Source organism: Rattus norvegicus, chromosome 13 (genome assembly GCF_021556685.1).
Source record: "Rattus norvegicus strain SHRSP/BbbUtx chromosome 13, alternate assembly SHRSP_T2T, whole genome shotgun sequence".
NCBI lineage: Eukaryota > Metazoa > Chordata > Mammalia > Rodentia > Muridae > Rattus > Rattus norvegicus.
In genome coordinates, this window is record NC_141546.1 from 95,059,443 (window position 1) to 95,084,468 (window position 25,026).

Sequence of the window (25,026 nt, forward strand, 5' to 3'; positions counted from 1 at the left end):
TCTTTTTTTTTTTTTGGTTCTTTTTTTTTTTTTTTTCCAGAGCTGGGGACCGAACCCAGGGCCTTGCGCTTCCTAGGCAAGCGCTCTACCACTGAGCTAAATCCCCAACCCCGCACCCACTCATTCTTTTTTTTTTTTTTTTTGGAGCTGGGGACCGAACCCAGGGCCTTGTGCTTGCTAGGCAAGCGCTCTACCACTGAGCTAAATCCACAACCCCACACCCATTCATTCTTGATGTAGTCATGCATGTTGTAAGATTGACTCCGTGTTTTGTTTTTACCATATAAAAGTTTGTGTTTCATATTTTGAGAGATTGCTATTTTCTGCAAAGATTTTTGTCTTATTTTCACTGGAAAGTGAAGTATAAATGTTTTAAAAATAGTTTGTGCAGAGTTCATTCTCCTCGCTCTCTACCATGTAGAAAGGCGGAGGAGGAGCGAAGGCAGCGTGAAGAAGAAGAACGAGAGCGGCTGCAAAAGGAAGAAGAGAAACGGAAGCGAGAGGAGGAGGACCGACTCAGACGGGAGGAAGAAGAGAGGCGGCGGATAGAAGAAGAGAGGCTTCGGCTGGAACAGCAAAAGTGAGTTTGCTGCTTAAATTTTATTTAAAACCAGGCTGCCGCCCTGCTTCCTGAGATCTTACCTGTGTGTCTTAGAGCGTCTGTGACTGTGCCTGAGAAAAAGAGGTGTTGGCTCCTTTCATGTTTACAGGGACTTTGTTTGCTCTCAGAGGATAGTGTTTTGAAATTTGGAGTTAGCGTGTGAAACCTCGAGACTAGAAGCAGCAGTTGGGGTCGTTCAGTGGTTCCGTCTTGAGTCCAGTGTCTGAGTTCTCACAATCTCTTACCTTCTTAGTCTTCTCTTCTCTCTCACTGCTATCTGCAGTTTCTGTCTGCTTTGTCTTACACAAGACTGTCTCACTTGGGAATTTTGTGATCCATTTTCCGTATATCTGAGAGACCAGCTAGAGTCTGAGACCCGGATAAAAATTCTGAGGATCTAGGGCCTAGCTAACCCAATGTATATCAGATAGCCACTCCCAGACCTAGTGCAGGACATGGGAGCTGAAACTTCCTTCTTCAGAAAAGACTGAAAGCCACTTTCTCAGAAGGCCTGGCCTTTCAAAGAGCAGCTGGAGAGACCACGAGAAAAGAAGGCCTTGGGGTCCAGGGATGGCATGGCAGAAAAGTTAAGCCGGAGAACTTAAGGTATGCTGAGTTCTCCTCTTTGCTTACAGCCTGTCTCTCAGAGAAACCTTCAGTGGGAGCTAGCCTCAAAGTCAGCCATGGACTCACTCTACTGTGAAGGAGGTTTTAAACGCCATTCTCTTTTGAATTTGGAGTTGAATACCTTACCTGGGCCCACTGTCATACTTTAGTCAGGAGTCTGTTTTTACTTAATTTATCTGTTTATTATTTAATAAGTAGATTTGAAGTCTTTGGTAAGTAGTCACATAGTTTTGAAACATGTAATTTTCTCTGAAAGAAATAAAAATAATTGAACTAATTCAATAGAAATTGGTGTCTCCAAACAAGGCACAGTGCTGGTACAGCTGTGATTGCAGCACTCAGAGGCTGAGTCAGGGCTAGCCTGGCTCTGTCTAACATGGTGTAATACGACCTTGTGCAGTGAGGGAGGGCAGGAGGGAGGGAGAGAGAGAGATCAGTAAACAGCAGCAAGCCCCACTTTACTTACCTTCAGTGATTCTTAATAAAGGCATCTTTAAATGAACTGCTACAGTTGGTCAGGTTTTCACGGGTTTTATTCATCCTAAACAGAGCCTGTAGCACCAGTTAGCTCTTCTGCCTTGTGCTATTCTGGGTGGGGGAGGAGGGGTTAGGTAGGGAAACCATAGCCAAAGTCACTGTCCTGGGGTGTTTAGGAAGAGAAACCGTAGTCAAAGTCAAACGTCATCCATGCCCAGAGCAGTCTGTGTCTCACAGCGTCGTGGTTAGTGTTGCTGCCGCCAGACTATGTGTGCTTGAGCTCTGGCTCCTGACTCTAGCTGCAATAGAAGTCTGGGCAGTTACTGGTCAACCTTATAGAGTCGTCAAAAGCTAAATGTATTGGTACATTAGAGGTCATTTTTTTTCATTACGTATTCTGGGCCTAGAACACATGCTTTTTGGTATACATTATTGGCCTGGTCATTTTTAAGTTATGAACTATGAAATAAACAAGGACATTTTATTTTGTATGAACAGTCTCCTGTTGTCAGACTGGCTTGTATTTATTAATGTTTTTAGGCAGCAGATAATGGCAGCTTTAAACTCGCAGACTGCCGTGCAATTCCAGCAGTATGCGGCCCAGCAGTATCCAGGGAACTACGAGCAGCAGCAGATTCTCATCCGCCAGCTGCAGGAGCAGCACTATCAGCAGTACATGCAACAGTTATACCAAGTCCAGCTTGCACAGCAACAGGTATGGCGGCAGCTTGAGAGAAAGAAGTGTTGCATTTCCAAGGAGCACAGGCTCCTTCCTACCAGTCAGGAATGAATTGTGCATTAGCCGAGGTATGAAGGAGCTCTTCGGTTGATCCTTCAGGCAGTCTGTTTGACGTTGTGTTGGCAGTTACAACAGAAAACGCAGGATCTTGACCTCAGAAGATGTACTTTACACTGTCACAGGGCATGTGGGGGTTGTATAGGTGTCATGACCGTGAGTCTGGTGTGGACTGTTAACAGTGCCCCTGGAACCATGGGGACCTGGGTAACTAGCCATAGTGCAAGCATTTTTCAGACAAAAGGTCAATAAGGCCAGAGGCTGGTTCCCCAAAGCTGGGGCAGATCCAGATCCATTGTACCTCATGACAGCTCGTACTCCTTCTCCAGCATCCTATTCTTAAATATTTGCTTCAACGTTTAGGCAGTTTGAGCTGGAGAGATGGCTCAGGTGATTGTGGTTAGTCAACTAAAGTTTCAGGAGAAAGTGGTTTAAGTGAAAGACATGGGAGGAGTCTGGTGCTTGGCTTCTGTCCTGGCTCTGCCATTATCATTCGACTTTCTGACGTGTCACTGCTGCTCCGATGTCCTGCTTTCTCTCTGCCCTGTGAGAATAAGACACACGGTCAAGGTTTAACCTCACAGAATGATAAAAGGAAGAGAAGGATAGTAGCTAGGCCTGGTGTGTAACCTGTAATACCAACTACCCAGGTGGCTGAGAGCTCAGGCTAGTCTGGGCAGCTTAGAAGGACCCCATTTCCAAGTTAAAAAGGGGAGGAGTGAGGGGCTGGGGATTTAGCTCAGTGGTAGAGCGCTTACCTAGGAAGCACAAGGCCCTGGGTTCAGTCCCCAGCTCCGAAAAAAAGAACCAAAAAAAAAAAGGGGGGGGGATGGGAAGGATGGAAAAAAGGTAAATTAATTAATTTATAAATGCTCACTATTAGGTTGTGACACTTTTTGACAAAGTCAACATACACACATTATATAGTAATAATTTTTAAAATTATAAAAGTAGACATTTTTAAAATAAAATGACCTCTCTTCCTGGTCTTAGAAATCAGTGAGATGTTAAAAGGCTCCATAGGTTCTGTGTAATCCACAGGAGGACCAGAAGGTGTTGAACCAATTTAATAAGCATCCCTCTTGCATAGCCTTTTCCTACTTTATCACCTCCTTCCCCTTTTTCTGCTTAGTTGACAGGCATTGAGGTAATAGGATTGCTGTTAAATACTGTCCTGTTCACAGGCTGCTGTCACTTTATGAGGAGAAAGTCGTTCTGGTAGGATAAATTCAAAAATGGGACAAAGCCACAATTGAAATTAGTCTGATCAAATTCTGATTGGTTGCTTCTGGGACTAGATAGATCCAGTAGGCTACCTGAGAATTGAGCCTCACAGTTCACTAGCACTCGGGTTCTTTTTTTAGAGTTACTGATGAATTTTACATAAGGAGAAGGAAGAAATAGAATTTACTCCTCTGAAGTATTAACTTTTGTGTAAATACTGAACAGAACTGCTGTGCTTGTCCTTTTAGTGGTATAGGTGCCTAGCGTGTCTATTGTATTGTTCCTGTACCCTGTCTCTTTGGGGGTGGGGGAGGTGGGCAGTGGTTGTTTGTTTTTTGTTTGTTTTAATTTGGTTGGGTTTTTTTGTTTTGTTTTTTTCAAGACAAGGTTTCTCTGTGTGACAACCCTGGCTGTGCTGGAACTCATCCTGTAGACCAGGCTGGCCTCAAACTCACAGAGACCCGCCTGCCTCTGCCTCTCATTGCTGAGATTTTTTAAGACATCACCACTACTACAGTAGCCTTAAGCTGCTTCTGTAGCCCAGGCGGAGACTCTAAACCCTGCCTCTAGGGGACTGGGATTACACGCAAGCACTGACATAACCAGATCGCATTGTGCCTTTTAAGACTTCCCCCAAAGTATGTTTTTTAAAAAAGAGTTGTATAAATAATTTCAGCCTGCTGTATCTAATGAATAAATGTCCTGTCAGTGACAGCCAGAGAAGGGAGTTTATTGATTTTACTGGAGAGTTTTGAGTTTAACTCCAAGAATGTTTTCTCTTCCTCCACCATCATATAATGTTTTGAATGTACTGACTTGTTTTGGTTGCATGCATTTTTTTTTTTTTTTTTGAATAGCTGGTGTTTTTTCTTGGAAGTGATTTAGAATCTAATTCTTGGAGGATTTTTTTTAAAGTCTTGTGTTTTATGTAGTGGCATAGAGAGGTGTTTAAACCTAGCCCTGGAGAATCAGACAGGTGGTTTCAGGCCAGTCTATACAGAGAGTTCAAGGTCAACCAAGGTTGCATAGTGAGACCCTATCTTTGGGTGACAGTGGCAGGAGCTTTAGGTAGATCATCACATCACCTGCACAGTCAAGAACAAAGAGAGATGCTGCTTTCAACTGAGTTTCCCTACTCAAACAGCTCAAGACCCCTACCTATGGAGTGGTACTGCCCACCATGGACTGGGTCACATCAATTGATGTTATAAAGACAGTTGCTCACAGACATTTCCACAGGCCAATCCAATCCAGTATAAACAATGTTTCACAAGACTTTTCCTAGCAGATTCTAGATTATATCAAGTTGACAATTAAACCAACTTGTATGGTGAGTCATCTTATCAGCCATCAGGAATTTTTTTTGAGGGGAAGATTCATTTATTTTATGTATATGGGTGTTTTACCTGAATGTATGTCTGTGCGTGTGTATATACCTGATGACCACATAAGCCAGAAGAAGGCATCAGAACCCCGGAACTTGAGTGGCAGATGCTTGTGAACCACCGTTTGGATGCTAGAAACTGAATGTGGGTTTTCTAAAAGAGCAGTCAGTACTGTCAGCCATTGAACTCTCTCTCCAGCTCCTATAATCTAAGTCCATACTAGTTAAGTATTATGTCTTTGTTTCCCATGAGTAAGTTGTTTTATTTCTCTTAAGTACAGAAAACTTTGTATGTTTAATAAAAACACTGCAATTCATAACATAAAATCTTGAATTTCAGCTAAGATGTATGTCGTGACAGTCATGGGCAGCGTGTATGTGTTCTGTGTTCAGAACCAAGGCTGTGTGGAAGTTGACTTCGTGCAGCCGAGTAGAGCTCAGCTCTATCTCAGATTTATTATATTTTAATTTTGAATGGATTTGTAGTCCTCAGAAACCCAGTACTGTGCCAGATTTCATGACGACTCCCCCCACCCCACCCCACACATATATATTCAGTTCTGTGGCCTCCATATGGATTTGTAACCCAGTTTAAAAACCTGAGTGCTAGCCAAGTTCTCTACCACTGAGGGCTATATTCCCAGTCCTCTTTTTATATTCCCAGCCTGGCATTTTGTATCTTAGCCTGTTCTTGAATTTGCAATCTTCCTACCTTAATCTTCCGAGTATCAAATTTCTTTTCTTTGTTTTTTCTCTTTCCCTGCTTCAGGTTCAAGACCCTGCTGCCTCAGCCTCCTAAGTGCTGTGATTATAGATTGCAGCACTGAACCCTGACCATTGTAAAATTTTAAGTGAGAAAATACATTGACCTTTAACTTCATTATTGTAACTCTTAACTTTTTTTTTTTTTTTTTCGGAGCTGGGGACCGAACCCAGGGCCTTGCGCTTGCTAGGCAAGCGCTCTACCACTGAGCTAAATCCCCAACCTAGACCAATATTTTTTACAACTTGATTGATAGTTTTATTAAAATTTAGGCTGAATGTGGTGGCACAAGCCTTTAATCTCAGCACTTGAGAGGCAGATGCAGGTATAAGGCCAGCCTGGGCTACTGAAACCTTGTCTCAATCAATCAGTGGATGATGGATGGATGGATGAATGGATGGATGGATGGATGGATGGATACATGGATACACACTCACACTGTATTAAAATATTTTTCGTTGGAGCCAGGGCTGTGATTCAGTGATGAGCATCTGCTGAGACTGACATTAGGCTCCATAAAACCCAAATTAAATTTCTCAAAATATTGTGATTATAATCTTTCTATGAATATTTATTTCTGTCCATATTAGAATAGTTGTCCATGTATGAGGGTTTTGTTTGCTACTTTATAAATCTATCAAACTCACCAATTACAGCTTCTGTTTTTGTGACTCTTCTGTGGCCATTTGTTTCTTTGAAGTGTAATTTTCAATTTCTGTATTTTTTTTCCCCCGGAGTTGGGGACTGAACCCAGGGCCTTGCGCTTGCTAGACAAGCGCTCTACCACTGAGCTAAATCCCCAACCCCAATTTCTGTAATTTTAATTTCTGTAATTAAAGATGAGGATGAGGAGAAGGTTCAAGTGTTATTCTTGGTTTCCCCCCCCCACTTCAGCCTCTTGAAGTGCTGTGCTGGCATATTTAGCGTATCCAACTTTGTAGTGTGAAAGACAGAGTGTCTCTGTATCCCTGATTGGCCTGGCACTCACTCTATAAATCAGGCTAGCCTTGCGCTCAGAGATCTGCCTGACTGAATCGTGAGTAGTGAAATTAATGGCATACATCATCATCCCTGCCTGTAGTTGGAATTTTACTAAAAACAAATTTTCTTCTATCTAGTTTTAAGAATATCTGTCACTGCTGGGCATGATGGCACATGCCCTTAATCTCAGCCCTCAAGGAGGCCAGTGGCATACTACTGTACTTAATTTTTGCCCTTAGTAGTTTTAGCTGAGATTGAATGTTTAATCATGTTTAGTTGTCAGTGGGTGTTGTATTAATATTTGTTATAGATATGGTAAAACTGGAAAAAGTAATTTCTTAGAATGCTTTGGTGTAGTGCAAATGCATGGTGTCAGACTTCACTCCTAGGCAAATGTTAGCCTTTCTGATAAATGCATCCTAACTTTTTCTCAATTCGTAGGCAGCATTGCAGAAGCAGCAAGAAGTAGTGGTGGCTGGGGCTTCATTGCCTGCGTCAGCAAAGGTGAACACAGCTGGAGCAGGTGATCCCCTGCCAGTGAACGGACAGGCCAAGACCCACACTGAGAATCCCGAGAAAGTCCTTGAGCCAGAAGCTGCGGAAGAGGCCTTGGAAAATGGACCCAAAGGTATGGATTGGCCCACGTATTTACCCACCCAGATGTCACTCTTAGGCCCTGTGAAAGTGAACGTCAGGAAGAGAAGCTGAAAGCTTTGAGAACACTTACGTGAGTGAGTGTGAGCCCAGCACCTTTGCTCTTAGAATCTGCATCTCATGCTCTCGATGATGCAGACATGGAGATCAGGGCTAGGGACCCAGCTCTGTCGAGAGAGGGCAGTGCTTAGTGTTCACAAAGCCCTGGGTTCAGTTTGAGGCGCCACATGAAACTGATGAGTGCCACAGGTCTGTTATCTCAGCAGAGATTTGCCGTTTAGACATCTGCCGAATTCACCAGCTTCATCTGCCGAATTCACCAGCTTTTCATGCAGCTTTTGTTTTTGCGATCTTCTGAGACCGTTGGTTTCTTTGAAATATAGTTTTCCTAATTTTAATTTTCAGTAGTTAGAAGTAAGGATGGGGAGGTTCAAGTGGTTTTCTCTTCTTTTTTCCCCACTTCAGCCTGTGAGTGCTATGCTGGTTGAAGCAGGTGTAGGTAAGGGGGATTTCTGAAACTCCTTCTGCCTGTCCTTGACTTTTCAGAACAGAACAGTAACAGCTTCGGAGGAGACTTCTTTAGTCTTACCAAGAGTCTTCACCAGATTTGTTCCACAGTTACTGATTTACTGTATGAATGTGCGCGTGCACACAGAGGGTCAGAAGACACCTTGAAAACTTGGTTCTCCTTCTCTCTGCCATGTGGACTCTGAATAACCTTAAGTAATCAAGCTTGGTGGCAAGTGCCTTTACCCACTGAGGCATTTCATTGGCTTTGTGTTTGGTTCTCCTTCTCCTCCTCCTCCTTCTCCTTTCTTTTCTTCCTCATCTCTCTTTTTTCTTGGAGACAGGATCTTGCTGTGTATCCCTGGCTGGCCTTTAACTTAGAGCACTGTCTGCCACCAACGTGAGTGCTGGGGATAAAGGGACACATTCACCACCACAACTGTTGATTTGTTTTGTGACAACTCAGGATGGCCTTCAACTCACTATATAGCTGAAGGTGACTTTGAGTACTAGTTCCTGCTTTCTGTAGTGCTAGTGACTGAAACCAGGGCTGTGTCTGTGCTAGGCAAGCTCTCTGAACTGAGCTACATCCCTAGCCCTCCCAAGGGTTTGCAAATGAGAGGAAATCTTGTTAGTGAATCTGATTGTCCTACCTGGAAAACCTGCTGAGTTCTGCAGTGCACACGAATGTACTCAGCATCAAGATATTTGCCTTTCCGTGTGAGCTCCTCCGTAGTTCTAATGCTATCCAGGGTTTTCTGTCTCTCTTAGCTCTTTTCAGAAAAGCCTTAGAACTTTAAGATATCCAGAGGTTAAGAATTTTCACAGGTAGAATTAAATGAAAGCAGACTGTTAGGAAACCTCACTTGTAAGATTGTGGATTGTTTTATTGAGGGGGTCTGATGACCTCTGAGTACCTGTGACCTTCCTGGATATTATAATAACCCAAGAAGCTTTTCTGTTCCCTTCCGTCCTTGGCCTAAGCTAACCAACCATATTGCCCTTGCAGTCAGATGCTCTCTGCGGGGTAAGAACCCTTTGGCCTCAGCTTTTGTAAATCCTGTTGCCTTTAGACTCTCTTCCAGTGATTGCAGCTCCTTCCATGTGGACAAGACCACAGATCAAAGACTTTAAAGAGAAGATTCGGCAGGATGCAGATTCTGTGATTACAGTCCGGCGAGGAGAAGTAGTCACCGTTCGAGTCCCCACTCATGAGGAAGGATCATACCTCTTTTGGGAATTTGCCACAGACAGTTATGACATTGGGTTTGGGGTTTATTTTGAATGGACAGACTCTCCAAACGCTGCTGTCAGTGTGCATGTCAGTGAGTCCAGTGACGACGAAGAGGAGGAGGAAGAAGGTAGGCCTTGGTTCACATCTAGTCCTGCTAACACTCATAGACAGGAAGTGCTCTGTTCAGGATTGGGATAGTGGGTGAAAAGACTCTGAGAAAGGCCTGCCTGTCACAAAGGCCCTAAACATGAATTTCTCTAAAATGCCAAGAAAGTCTGTTTGGTTCTGAGTGTTGTTTTACTTCAGTCTAGTGTGTTGGGAAGCTAAGTATGTGAAGACCCTTAGAGGAGCGGAGTTGTTTGTATATTTTGTTTTTGAGACAGGAACTTACTTTCTTGTCCAGGCTGGTCTTGAACTGGTGAACTCAAAACAGCCCTCTTCCTCACCCTCCCTAGTAGCTGGGACTACTGGTGTATGCCACCATGCCCCAGTTTGTAAAGGTTTGAAAGAGCAAGTAAGAATTCTTGCCAACAAAAGAATTTATATTTCCGATAACAACGTTTTTGTTTGAAAGACAGGATCCCTCTGTTAATTTGAGGACAGCCTGGTCTAAAAAAAAAAAAAAAAAAGAGCTCCAGGACAGCCTGGGCTACACAGAGAAACCTTGTCTCAAAAAATCAAACAAACAAACAAACAAAACAACAAAGCAAACAAACAAAAATACAAAGACAGGAACCTCCTGTTTGAGTCCCAAGTGCTAAGATTATAGGTGTGAGGAGGAGCCACGGCGGGGTGAGCCAGGACTCCGTGGAGCCAGAGCTGTCCTTAATTTACTGTATAGTGATGGGTGGCCTGATTTTCCTGCCTCTGCCTCCCAAATGCTGGGTGAGACATTGTCTGTAGTGGGGCAGATTGGCACAGGCAGGCCTTCACCCAGGAGGCAGAGGCAGGTGGATCTCTGTGAGTTTGAGGGCCCATCTGATCTACATAGTGAATTCCAGGACATCCAGTGCTGCTGTACAGGAAAACCCTGTCTCAGAAAACCAAACAACTGGCTGGAAAGATGGCTCAGTGGTTAAGAATGCTTGACTACAGGGTTGGGCATTTAGCTCAGTGGTAGAGCGCTTACCTAGCAAGCACAAGGCCCTGGGTTCAGTCCTCAGCTCAAAAAAAAAAAAAAAATGCTTGACTACTCTTCTAGAGGTCCTCAGTTTAATCAGTTCCCAGCAACCACATGGTAGCTCACAACCATCTGTAAAAAGGGTCTGATGCCCTGTTCTGGTGTGTGTGAAGGCAGCTACAATGTACTTATATAAATAAAAATGAATAAATCTTTTTAAAAAAATTTTGGGGGGAAAAACCCCAATAACAACAAAAAGTTGTGTGTAAATAAAGAAAATTCACCAGATTTCAGCCACTCTTCTCTTTGGAAATCACTGTTTTATAAGAGTGTGACTTCATTCCTCTCAGTCTCTCAGTAAACAATCGGGAGTTTGTAAGACCTTAGTAAACTGTCTTGGTCTAAGAAATAAGTTAAAGGCTGTATCGATCTTTGAGAAGCCGCCCTCCTCAATTTTGTTAGCTGAAAAAACTAGAACTTGGGACATTTCTACATGCTGAGTTAGCCGAATTGAAGCTGACACAGGTCTGCAGTGCAGGGCCAGCCTATGAGAACGGCTGAGCTCCCTGCTTCCACTTTTGAGGGCTAACCGAGCTGTCGGGTGGCTTATAAGAAGCCCTTGTTCTTGTTAAGGGTACTATAGTAGTTCACGATGATGGTGTTGGGATAGGTTTAAGAGCTGTGCTTGGAATGGACATGAGTCCATTTGACTTTAACACCACTGGGCTCACTTGGAATCATACCGAGCTGTTAAACCATAAGTGGGTCTTGAAATCCACTTAGCATGTAGTTTAACAGTTGAAATTTCAAAGACAGATGTTGTTACATACCATTTTTATGTAAACTACCAAGTATCCCAGGCTCGAAGTACATCTTGCAGACTGTAATCAGAAGATTAAAGTCCTTAATTAAATATCAAAACATGTCCTGCCTTGTCTTTCAAGGCTTTTTTTTTTTTTTCTTTTTTCTTTTTTTCGGAGCTGGGGACCGAACCCAGGGCCTTGCGCTTGCTAGGCAAGCGCTCTTCCACTGAGCTAAATCCCCAACCCCCCCCCCTTTTTTTTTAAATGACCAGTGTGTCACTGTGTTGCCCTGGCTATCTTAAAACTCACTATGTGGACCAGGCTGCCCTCAAACTCAGATCACTTTGCCTGCCTCCCAGATGCTGGGATTAAAGATGTGCATCACCACTAGGTTGGCATGTTGTTGTGTGCACCACCATGCCTGGCTTGTTTTTAAGATTTTTTTTTTTTTAAGATTTATTTATTTATTATATATAAGTACACTGTAGCTGTCTTCAGATACACCAGAAGAGGGCATCAGATCTCTTTATAGATGGTTGTGAGCCACCATGTGGTTGCTGGGAATTGAACTCATGACCTCTGGAAGAGCAGTCGGGTGCTCTTAACCGCTGAGCCATCTCTCCAGCCCCTGTTTTTAAGATTTTTAAAGATTGACTTTTTATTTTAGTTGAGGGAACATCTTGCCTTCTGTATGTTTTTGTACCACATGTACCACATGCTTGCAGAGGTCAGGCCTTCTGGAACTGGAGCATAAAGAATCGTGAGCTGCTCTGTGGATGCTGCCAACCGACCTTTGGTCCACTCCAAGAACAAGTTATCTTAATGGCTGAGCCAATTCCAGGGCTCTGACATTTTGTTTTTAACAATGTTGATTCCTAAGTTCTAGGAGCAAAGTGAGACATTTCCCACAATACTTACCTAAACCAAAAGGTGGAGGAGGGGGGCAAGGAAAGGCAGAATCGGAACAGTTTAGCTGCGTGTACTACCTGCATCCCAGCAGCGTGGGCCAGCAGCTAAGCCTGTGCTATGTGCCAGCCTTTCTCATACAATACACGACTGCTTGCAGGTGTGTAGAAAGGAGAGTGTGTGTTTCTCTGAAGGAGCTTCTGTGAATGCTTAAGATTCCTGTGAGGCGAGTTTTCAGTGGTGGGTCTGTGCTTTCTATGCACAAGATCCCGAACACCACAAAAACAAGGAAGGAGGGGACAAAGTTAGTCCTTGGCTCTGGCTGGATGTGATTATCCTCACCTGTCAGCTCGGCACTGAGGAGGCTCATGCTAGAAGATCATTATTTGATACCAGCTTGGGCATCATACATAGTGAGTTTTAGGCCAGCCTGGGCTACTAAGACAGACTGTTTCAAAAACTAAGGACAAAGGGCTAGACAGATGACTCAGCAGTCAACAGCATTCCCTCCTTCAGAGGACCCCGGCTTCATGCCCAGTACCTGCATAGTTGTTTATAACTGCCCATAACTGTAGTTCAGAAGAACTCTGCAGGCACCAGGCATACACTCTTTATACAGACATAATATGCATACATGCAGGTCAAAAGTCCATCACATCAAATAAAATGCATCTTTTAAAAAGGAAGGGAAGAAATTGCTCTGTTCTGAGGTTTGGTTGATGTTCTCTTGTCCTGCCCATTAAAGATTTTTAAAAAGAAAATTACTTCCTACTTTCTGTTCTGAACCCCTAGCTGATAAGTTTGGGAATTATTGACACTGGGGCAATAACTGGTAGAAGGAGCTGGAGTGATGGCTCAGGCACTTACTATTCTTGTAGGGTATCCAGGTTCAGTTCCCAGCACTGATGCAGGCTCAGAACTGCCTGCACCATCAGGTAGGGGTTCTGACACCTCCCTCTGGTCTCCTCACACACCTGCTTATATAAGGTACACATACTGACAGATAGGCACAAATATACAAATAAAAATGAGATATAAGGCAATCTTAAAGTTTTATGAAAAGAGAACTGGTAAAACATCTGAGGTTCTTTAACCTTGGCTCTGCTGTATGTGTCTTGAAGGGAAGGTGGGGTTGCCTACTCATACACTGTTTCTAACCGTTCCTAAACACTGATCCATTCAGATCTCCATTGGAGCAGGAATGGTGAGACCTTACTAATTCTAAGAACTGTTCCACTAAGAATGAACCTGTGTGGAGACTTAGCTCACTTGTGCCCCATTGATGTGTCCACCTGTGCACTGTGTAGTGCATGGAAGAAGAGTCCAGAGTAGTAAGTAATGCAGCCTTGGCTGGTCTTGAACTCACGTTGTAAACCAGCCTGGCCTTCGAACATTCAGCAGTTTCTTCTTCCACTGCCTCCCCAATTGCTGAACTTAAAATGTGCACATCACACCCAGCTGACATTCGGATTTTTGTCTATGTGGTGGTTTGGTTTTTCTCCCTTACATTTGGAAAGATAAGAGTTTGTTTTCTCTAAAGAAACAGGGCTGGGGGTTGGGGATTTAGCTCAGTGGTAGAGTGCTTGCCTAGGAAGCACAAGGCCCTGGGTTCGATCCCCAGCTCCGAAAAAAAGAACCAAAAAAAAAAAAAAGAAACAGGGCTGACAATCACCCCTCTGCTGCGGTTCTCTAGTTTATTGATTTTTTTATGTCCCAGTGGTTTGCTTAAATTGATGAAAGATGATGCTGGAGAGATGAGTGGTTAAGAACGGTCAGAGTTCTTCCAGAGAACCCACATTCAGTTCCTGGAGTTCATAGCTCCTATAACTATAGCTCCAGGAATTGCATAGCCCTGTCTTAATAAAGGGCCGCCCACCACTGCTCCTGTTGGCTCTGTACACACATGGCATACATACACACACAACACACACATATCACACACAGACACAAAACACACAACACACACATACACACAAAACACAACACACATATCACACAAAACACACAACACACACATATCACACACAACACACACATATCACACAAAACACACAACACATCACACACAAAACACATACATATCATACACAAAACACACACACACGTCACACACATACACACACACACACACACAAATTAAATTATTTTAATTTTTGAAAGATACATTATTTACCTAGCTCAGTAGTCTTTAGTTCTGTGGATGTAACAAAATTGGGTATTGAGTTAATGAACTAGTTTGTTTCTTGGATATCTTTATAGGCACTAGTGTATATTTTGAGTGATCCTTTAACCTTCAATTGTAAGTAAAATCCTTTTTTTTTAAAAGATTGATTTTTATTTGTGGAAGCATGTGTCTGGAGATCAGAAGAAGGTGTCAGAGTGCTGAAGCTAAGTTAGAGGTATATGTGAGCCACCTGATTTAGATGGTGGGAACCAAACAGGTCCCCTGAAATGTAGCAAGTATTCTTGACCATTGAGCTTAACTTGACTCTAGCCCCACATAAAAACATTTAGTTGAAGGCATTACTGTAGTGAAGCTAATTTTATTTGGGCCTCTTGTGGGTGCTGAGATTTTGTTTGGTTTATGAGATGGGGTTTCATCACCGCTGAGGCTGATGTGTAGGCAGAGTGGCCTTGCATCCACAGAATACCCTGCATCCCTTCCTCTAGGATTACAGGTCGCACCTTCACACCTGTTTTGAGGGGTTCTCTTTTGATTCGGGATTTCACACCTGGCCCAAGTAGCTCTCATCATACTCACTATGTAGTCTAAGTTGGCCTTGAATTTATGATAGTCCTCCTGCCTCAGTTTCCCTTGTGCTGGAATTATAGGTGTGAGCCACCATGTCTGTGTCTCCTCTTACCCCCCCCCCACCTTTCTCTAAGCTTTCAAACATTTAGAATTACCACCATCTCCACCCCCCAAGGATTTCACTGTGTAGCTTTGGCTGTCCTGGAAAGACCAGGCTGCCTTTGAACTCATAGAGCTCTGCCTGCCTCTGCGCCCAAGTACTGGGATTGCAGGTGTGCACCACCACTATTGGCTAGTTTCCCCAGTTTTTAACTTTTTTTTTTTTAAAGATTTATTCATTTATTATTAATAAGTACACTGTAGCTGTCTTCAGATACACCAGAAGAGGGCATCGGATCTCTTTACAGATGGTTATGAGCCACCATGTGGTTGCTGGGAATTGAACTCAGGACCTCTGGAAGAGTAGTCAGGTGCTCTTAACCACTGACCACTGAGCCATCTCTCCAGCCCAGTTTTTTTTTTTTTTTTTTTTTTTTGGTTCTTTCTTGGTTCTTTTTTTTGGAGCTGGGGACCGAACCCAGGGCCTTGCGCTTCCTAGGCAAGCGCTCTACCACTGAGCTAAATCCCCAACCCCACATTTTGCTTATCTTAATGTACCAGTATTGATGCCAGTAATGGTAAGTTTGTCTGTAATTATTCATATTTCAGAAGTTTTTACCTAATTTTCCAAGATCAACTCCAAATGCCACATGATATAATTTGTTTTATTTCCTTAAATTTCTCTTGAGAGCTTTTCACACTTTTAAAATTCCTGGCTGAGCATTAAAATACAGTTAATTGATGTTGCCAGGGTTCACCTTTTTCCTTGAGGTTGTTTATATGTAATATGTTAGACTGAGACAGTTTGGAATAATTATCTCATTCTTACAGACAATTAGTGTGTTTCTTTCCTAACTTGATAATTGCTTTAGCCCAGGAAACCACTAACAGTGAGAGTCTTGATGAGAGCTCATTCTTTTTTTTTTTTTAATATTCATTTATTTATTATATATAAGTACACTGTAGCTGCCTTCAGATACACCAGAAGAGGGCATCGGATGTCTTTACAGATGGTTGTGAGCCACCATGTGGTTGCTGGGAATTGAACTCATGACCTCTGGAAGAGCAGTCGGGTGCTCTTAACCGCTGAGCCATCTCTCCAGCCCGAGAGCTCATTCTTTTTTTTTTTTTTTTTCTTTTTTTTTTTTTCTTTTTTGGTTCTTTTTTTTGGAGCTGGGGACCGAACCCAGGGCCTTGCGCTTCCTAGGTAAGCGCTCTACCACTGAGCTAAATCCCCAGCCCCGAGAGCTCATTCTTTATCCATGTATTTCATCCCTGTTAAACAGGACAAGGGGCACTGACTGAGATTGTGGCTGCCTCTGTGTACCTCTCTACTGTGGTTTTTATATTTAAGATATATAGAAGCTATAGTCTGCCTAAGCTACCTTCTGCCATTCCTAACATGAAGGCAGACTCGTTATAGGAAATCAGCAGAGTTTTCTTCAGTGTTCCATGACTGAGATTGTTATAGATAAGGAAGGAGTTAGGACCTGGATAGATAGAGAACGGGAAAAGTAAGGCCAGTAATGTGAGCAGCAAGGACACAGGAGGCTACCTATACCTGTGTCTGTCTGTCTCGCTGCACTTTCAGAGCCCGGCAACTGCACATAGTGGTAGTCAGGAATTCGAGTGAGTGACAGCACATGCCACACATGCGGGCACAGTTGAGACTGATTTAAGAGAATCTCTAACAAACAATACCTCAAAGCATGTAGTTTCATTGTTGATGAGTGAGGTGATATTCCTGGATCTAACACTTGACTTGTGTCTTCTGTTCTCTCTCACTATCTCACAGAAAATGTCACTTGTGAAGAGAAAGCCAAAAAGAATGTCAACAAGCCTCTGCTGGATGAGATTGTACCTGTGTACCGGCGGGACTGTCATGAGGAAGTGTATGCAGGCAGCCACCAGTACCCAGGGAGGGGGGTCTATCTCCTCAAGTTTGATAACTCCTACTCTCTGTGGAGGTCTAAGTCAGTCTACTACAGAGTCTATTATACTAGATAAAGCTGGTGTTACAGAGTCGGAGTCTGGGGTTGAGCAGAAGATGACATTTAATTTCCTTTGACTTTTGTGGCGCATAGGAGTCAGTGTTTACCTTCTCGATTGTGTTCTGATGGTTTATGAACTCTTACTGAGAACCAGGATTCCTTGAGACTCGTTAGCGTTAATGCTCTGATGTTAAAAGCAGTTCTGAAGACTCATCTAGCCCTTGGGTGCTGACCAGCAGAGCCGCTCGTGGATATTGGAGTTACAAGAGCTACGTGTTAATATTCAGTCTCCAAAATAAACATCCCGGCGTTGCCCTGACCTGGCTGGTGGGTGCACTGCTGTCTGTTCCGTGCGTTGTACAGAGCCACGGTTAGAGCCGTAACTGGGAATGCTTCTGAACTAGTCTCCTCCTGTGCAGCTGGCTTTGACTGGAGTGCAACAGTTTGAGACTTAAAAGCTCAAGACTTCACAGGTTATAGTAGAAAAAGAAATGGCCTCAACTTGATCTCACCTGAGTGACCAAGGCTGTTTTTGCTTTGGGTACAACTGTTTAGTTAGTTATGTTACAGAGAATTATTTTCTGAGAGAATGACAACTTAGAATATTCAAGCCCGGTAGGTGATTGATGTGTAGAGATTCATAGACGGCCTCAGCACCCTCCCACCCGTCCTCCCACCCGTCCTCCCACCCGCCCTCCCATTCTCAGGCCTTTTCTTCCACCTGCCATTCATACTACTGCTAACAAAAAACTATTGATTTTGTTTTCATAGAGTTTTGTGGAACATCTCAAATTGAAACTATTTTCTGTAAAAAATAACATGGCCAGGAGTTTTATAAACTCAACTGGCACCTACTGAATTAAAATATGCAAAATCACTTTAGTGTAATTCAGCATTTGAAGAGTGCTGCTGCACTAATAGGAAGTCACTGCCAGAGACAGTCTGAATTTCTTTCTGTTCCTTATGAGGGCACAAACCACCCCACAGTCCTGGTGGAGCTGCAATCTAGAGAAAATTGGAAACTCACATGCTTAAATGTTACAGCTTAATCTGTCTTATGTCTTACTGGTGGAAAAAGGAACATCTTCAGTTTTCTCATGGAAACAAGTCCACGTTCACTGCTTCCCATCTGTGTGAGAGGTTAAGTATGTAAAGGGAGGGTAGTATAGACAGAAAACGACACAGTGTACGCCCACTGCTGTATTGCCTCTGAAGTCTAAGGTTTAGTTTTGACATCACAGGTCCCTTCCAGGGGCCCCACTGGCCAGCTGCAGTGTGCACAGGCTACTACGTCAGGCTGTGTGAGGTTTTCATTTGCTGCCTTTCCTTCTGTTTATAATACCTGGTTTATAGGTTCTCTTTTGTTTGTTAAGAAACTGGATTATTTTCTTCTAACCAATGCTTAATTTGTGTTTTTGAATTTTCACTCGGAAGTAGTCAAATGTCTATGCTGTTACACCCAGAATATTCATTAGGCCCCACAGCTCTTCTGTATATATAGAAACCACAGAGTTAGGATTTTTTTTTTTAATGAGAAAAATACTGTATTTAAAATGTAAAATAAACTTTTAAAAAGCAAGCACTAATATATATTTCTTTCAGCCTTTGATTACAATTTTGTCCTTGCACATGTTAAGATAAATTATCTTCTAAAAATCTTGTTCTTGGGAGCAGTGTATGTCACTTTACATAGCAGTTTCTGTCACATGTTCATATCTGAACATTTTTGGTTCTAGACTTTTTTATTGCCTTTGGCTGTCGATTAGTACCATACAAGTGCAATTTCAAAAAGATCTTCAAAGTAATATATTTAATCAATTAAAATGTTTGTCTGCACCTCGTCGATGTTTCTGTTAATACAGTTTCCTGAAGCACATTATTGTTGTTCTTCATCCAGATAGGAGGAGAGATGCCTCAGATGAGGTTTTCTGCTTATCCAGTTAAAAAATACCAGTCTTTCTGGCCGCTAGTTTCCCCTGTGAATCAAAGTGGACTTTAAATCGCTCAGACCTGACAAGAAGGGAAGCGTTGGCTTTTTGTCCTGCAGAGGACTGGTTGTAAAGTATTTCCCAGAGCCTCCCCGTGTGGCCTTTGTCGTGATGTGGGAGATAACCGATTTTATCACGGCTCCTGGGGTGTGCGGCCCCAATCATCAGACCACACTGGATGCAGGACTGATAGGATTGAATATCTTAGTCCCTTTGCTGTGTGTGGTGTATCTTGAAGTCAAATTTAAGGAGAGTCAGGGGAGCTGTTGTGCCATCAGCGGGTTCTGGAGGCCATGATAGCCACCATCTTACAGAAGAGAAGCATCTGCTTCCCGTAATAGATGTCTGCCAGTTACCCACTGAGTGTGACACTAAAGCAACCCAACCTAAAAATGCGTGTCTGTGTCTCTGTCAGGGCAAAGCAAATCTGAATTCATTTCTATCCCCCAGCGTGGCCAGGCTGGCCTCGAGCCTCCTGTGTAACCCGCACTGCCTTGAATTCCCAGTGTCCAGCTTCTGCCTCCTGAGTGCTGAGACTACAGATGTGTGCACACCCGCCAGCGTTAGACTTAAATTAGTCTGTTCACATGGATAGGTGTTTTGCCTACATGTATGTCTGTGCACCACGTTCATGCCTACTGCATGCAAAGGCCTAGAGAGGCAGCAGACACCCCGGAACCTGAGTGACAGTTGTGAGTTGCCACATGCACGTCGGGTTATACATGTAAAAAGGAAGGTTCGGGGGAGAACCTGATATCCTTTTCTGGCCTCTGAGTATCCATAAACCCGTGCGCATACTCATGCAAACACATATGCATACACATAAGGAAAAAATAGATCTCTAAAAACTCGTTTGTTTTAGAAAACGTTTCCAGATACCAAGTACAGGTGTAACAGCCACCCTGAATGATTGACACCACAGACGTCCTGCTTTCAGGCGTTTTCAGATCCTGGAGTGTTTGTATAGACATGAGATGTCCTGGGCCCGGCGTGAGCATGAAAGTCATTTCCGCTTGATGTGCACCTCACACTCAGAGCCTGAAGAGAAGGTCATTCAGGGGTTAGAATCTGCCTGCATCTGCGAGTAACCCGCCAGGTGAGATCAGTGAGGAACTCACGAAGTGTTTGGCTCAGGAGGGAAAGGGTCTGGCTGTGCATGTTCGACTGGCCGAGGTCATCCCAGAACCCCATGGAAGGGTAGAAAGAGCCACATCCCACAAAGTTGCCCTCTACTCCCCACGTGTGACCTGTGGCGTATAAATGCCCTCATACACATACACACAAAATAATAAAGCTTAAATCTACAGCAATGAAATTCCACTGCCTTTCCCTGGTAATCACTAACAGGATACCATTTCTTTCATTTGATTGTTTGGATTTCCTCTCCTGGAAATTTCCTGCATCCTTTCCCTATCTCAATTAAACTGTTTTCAGAGTTACGTGTTTGGGAGTTTGCCTGCATGCACGCTTGCGCACTGCATGTGTATGCGGTGCCCACATAGGTCAGAAGAGGGTGTCATACACTGAAAAGACTTTACAGGCGGTTGCCCACTGCCACGGTGAGACCCGAACCTTTGCAAGAAAACTAAGCTTTCTCAGTTAAATAATTTTGTATAATTTTATTCAGTTTAAGCTGATGTGGTAGTGCATGCCCTAAATCCCGTCACTAGGCAAGTAGATCTCTGGATTTGAGGCAGACTAGTCTCTGTGACAAGCTAGGTTGGCCATGTCCACATAGACTGTCCCTAAATGAGTGAATAAATGAAAACAGTTTACTTACTTTTACATATAGGCTGGCAGAGGGCTCTGGGTAGCTCACCTGCCATCCAGCTTCAGTCCCAGGACTGGATCTCCCAGGGTGGGGATTCCCATGAGACCTGCAAACTGCCCTCTGACCTCCACATTCAAGCCCTGGCATGTGCGTGCACTCATGCACCTGCACACGAAAGGAAACATTTAAAAACCTTTCTTTCCAGTTCCAATCTGTATCTTCTGTTTTGTGTGTGGGTGTTTTGTTTTTTATTCCTGTGTGGATTTTTGCTCATTTCCACAGATAAGAGCTTCTGTAAGTAGTGGAATTATCAGTTTGTCCATTTACATGTATTTTAATTTCACTTTTAATAAGTGTGCCTGTGGGGATGTGTGCCCTCCAAGGCCAGAAGAGAAATCTGGTCTCCTAGAGCTGGACTCACAGGTGAGCTTTTTTTCCTTCTAGTCACCATTCTGTGGCTGTGAAGAGACACCATGACCAAGATTGCAAAATCTCTGCGCTACAGAGTACAGAGTGAGACCCTATGTCAAAAAAGGGAAGCAGGAGGAGATGGGGCTTCGAAAGACAGCTTAGACCAGTGGTTCTCAACCTTCCTAACACTGCAACTCTTTAACACAGCTCCTCATGTCGTGGTGACCCCCAACCATAAAATTATTTTTGTTGCTATTTCACAACTGTAATGTTGCTACTGCTATGAATCATAATTTAAATGTCTGCTATGCAGCTCCTGTAAAAGGGTCATTTGACTCTCAGAACGAGAACCCCTGACTTAGAGGTTAGAAGCCCTTGTTGATTTTGCAGGGAGTCCGGATTGACTTCCACATACACTCAGACACGTACACATAAACTGTGCACACGCGCACTCGTGTGTGTGTTGTGCAATGTGGCTCTACACACACACACACACACACACACACACAAGGAGAGAGAGCTCCTTTTAAATCCCTGAGACACCAGGGGGATCATACATTCAAGCCTTGGCTATATGAGTGCTAAGCCTGCCGACTAGATGCGTTATGTCAGGAAAGACTGTCAGAGAAAAGTGTGCCATAGCACTGCGAGCTTCCTGAATGAGCAGACCTCATGCTGTAAGAGTTGAGCTGCATCCCACTGAGGCTGACAACAGATTACAGAAAGACCAACCCAAAGGTGACAATTGCCACACATGAGGGGAGATAGTCTGCTCTCCTGTTGACCTGTGACCTCATGGTGTAGGCAGTGAGAGCTATCCTTGAAGGGCTCTCCCGGCAGCTGGAAGAAGGTGTGTGTGAACCACCTTGGCAGCCAGTGCAATAACAGTAGTTACGGCCGGGTGGGAAGGTGCTTCGTGGCCTTTGTGCCCCATCAGTAGGCTGTTGGGATAGAGCATTCCACAGAACCATGTTGCAGGATGTGGACATGTTGACCATTTGGACCCTGCATCAAGAAACTGACCAGAGGGACTAGTGCTTCTAGCCTGCTGTCTGTGTAACCCTGTTTTCCTCCAATTCCAACAAGAAAGGTTGGTGCCTCATAAGGAGTGCCACCTCTAACAGGAAGTAGAGTGGACTTCGGCACTGGGCAAACAGGAAGTTGTGATCTGTTAAAGAGTCCGGCTTGGCACGAGTGTCAGTGGGGGTGTAGTCTGCCTTGGTGCCGGGGCTGTGTGGAAGATCTGGGTATGCACAGAGCCACAGATTTAGTCCTGTGGCCTCCCGTCACACAGGCACTACTAGCTCATGCCTCATCCCAGCACATGTAACTAGGTGGTGTCCCTGGGGACAGGAGTCTATTCAGGCTGCTCCCATCAGCTTGGGAGCGGCTTGCGTCAGGGACTCTATTACATTTGATAACAACTTATTAAAACTGGGCATGGGCTCTTTAACATAGGACCTCCTAGAGGGTTCGCTGTATCAAGATGAAGCTGGTGTCTCCTTCCTGCCCACTGGCTGCCAGGAAATCATTGAACTGGACAGCAAAAGCAAACTTTGTACTTTTATTCAAGACAGGTAGCCTTGACGATCCTGGAACTCACTGTACACCAGGCTGGCTCAACTCAGCTTTACCTGCCTCTACCTCCTGAGTGCTGAGCTTAAATGCACGAACCGCCACTATTTTGGGACCTTCGTATTTTCTATGAGAAATGAATGGCCACGGAAGTAGCTGCTGGTGCTCTGCTGAGGAGTGGAAGGGTCATGGGTCCAAATCAGTGATGGAAATGACAAGACTTTCCCCTGAAGTAGGGCTAATTGACTCAAGTACAGTGTACTTGGCTGTTGAGTGAGGGACCAAGGAGAACTAGAGAGGGAGTGCAAATCTGTGGGTGTCAGTCAGAGGGTTCTCAACTCACTGGAGAGAGCGTGTATGCCATATTTTCATTGTTCGTTCACCTGTCGATGGACAACTAGGTCGATTCCAATTCTGTGGTGAATAAAGCCGCAACAAACATGGACACGCAAAATCTTCGTGGCTAGCGTATGGAATTCTCTGGGTGTACGCCCTGGCTAGTGTATAGAATTCTTCACCCAGGAGTGAAATAGTTGTATAGTAGCTCTATTTTTCATTTGTTAAGAAATATCTAAACTTATTCTCACAGCGACTGTATTAATTTGCACCCCATCAACCGTGAACAAGGGTCCCTTTCACTCTCTGTCCCTTCCAACACTTGTTATCAGATTTGTTGATAGCCATTCTGACTAGAGTGAGATAAGATCTCCACATGGTTTTAATTTGCATTTCCCTCGAGGCTTGAGTCATTGAACACTTGGGGATAGTTCTTGGGCATTTGTGTTTTTTGAAAACTCTCTGTTGAGTTCATTCGCCCATTTGTTTATTAGCAGTTATATCTCCTTGGCGATGAACTTCTGCAATTCTTGCTGGGCATGACAATGCATGACTTTAATCCCAGTTCCCAAGAAGCAGAGACAAGAGTTCAAGGCCAGCTTGAACTATGTAGCTTCAGGCCAACTAAGGCCACTTTTCTGTAGGCCTTTATTAGATCAAGAGTTTTCTAGTTGACTCAACAGGTTCGTCGCGGAGTCGTCTGTAAATAAGGGTGTGACTTGTTCCCTCCCTTTATCCTTTTGTCTTGTTCTTATCTACTTGCTATATCTAGATTCAACCACTAACCAGGTGTGGTGACAGTGGGGAAGAGGCAGGCAGAACTCTATGAGTTCAAGGCCAGCCTGGTCTAAAAAGAACATTCCAGAACATCTTTCGATACATAGGAAGACTGTCTCAAAAAAACAAAGGGGGGTGGTGGTCAAAAGGAGATGGCTCAGTGGTTAAGAGCACTGGAGCTGCTCTTGCCGAGGACCTGACTTTAGTTCTAGTACCCATGTGATGGTTTATAACTATCTGTGATTTCATTCCAGACACATTTAAATGCAGGCACTTGTATACATGAAATAAAAATAAGTCTTTAGAAAAAAGGAGTCAAGTGCTGTATAAAATAAGAGAAGGGAGAGTAGACATCTTTGTCTATTCCTGGTTCTAAAGGAAATGCTCGGTCTCCACATGATGTTGACTCTAGGCTTGTTGATACAGCCTTTATTGTTTTGAGATATGTCCTATCCCTAAAGGCTCCAGAACTTTGGGGGCTGGAGAGATGGCTCAGTGGTTAAGAGCACTGACTGCTCTTCCAGAGGTCCTGAGTTCAATTCCCAGCAACCACATGGTGGCTCACAACCATCTGTAATGGGATCTGATGCCCTCTTCTGGTGTGCATGAAGACAGAGCACCTGTATATATAATCTTAAAAAAAAGACGTCAGAACATCTATCATGTTGAACTTTGTTAAATGCCTTTTTGGCATCAATTGAGATGATTATGTGGTTTCTGTCCTTAAGTTTACTTATGTGGTGTGTTATGCTTAGTGATTTGCATATGTTAAAGTAACTTTGCCATTCTGAGATGATAAGTCCACTTGGCCATAGTGTATAATACACCCTTAATGTGTTCCTGAAGTCACTTAGCAGGTATTTTGTTAAGGTTTTTTCTATTGCTGCTTATCAAACAAATTGGTCTAAAGTTTTCTTTTTTCTTTTGTTTGTTTTGGGTTTTTGAGACAGGGCATATGCAGCTTTGGCTGTCCTGGAACTTCCTGGTTCAGTCCTCTTGCAAGAGGAGCAAGGCCAGGTGGGGAGGGGAGCATTGAACCAGGGCCCCACATCTGCTAGGCAAGTGCTCCACCACTGAATGACATCTAAGAACCTTAGTTTTTAAAGAAAGACAAAAGTGCCACTAGCCTGCAACCTGCCCACTTAAAAGGAGGCTAGGGCCAGGCTCAATGTAACCTGTCACCCCAGGGCTTAGGAGATGGGAGCAGGAAGATCAGAAGTCAAGGCCAGCCTGAGGCACCTGAGACCCG

General features: G+C 43.8%; 1 protein-coding gene across 1 annotated transcript in view; it reads left to right on the forward strand.

The window, feature by feature from the left end:
- Positions 1–18,756, forward strand: part of Acbd3 (acyl-CoA binding domain containing 3) — a 28,735-nt gene extending 9,979 nt beyond the window's left edge. Inside the window, exons 4-8 of the mRNA NM_182843.2 lie at positions 422–580; positions 2,246–2,420; positions 7,295–7,481; positions 9,088–9,375; positions 16,724–18,756. Coding sequence (NP_878263.2) covers positions 422–580; positions 2,246–2,420; positions 7,295–7,481; positions 9,088–9,375; positions 16,724–16,935 — 1,021 coding nt within the window. The 3' untranslated portion in view covers positions 16,936–18,756. The remainder of the gene's footprint in view (positions 1–421; positions 581–2,245; positions 2,421–7,294; positions 7,482–9,087; positions 9,376–16,723) is intronic.
- The last annotated feature ends 6,270 nt before the right edge of the window (positions 18,757–25,026 follow it).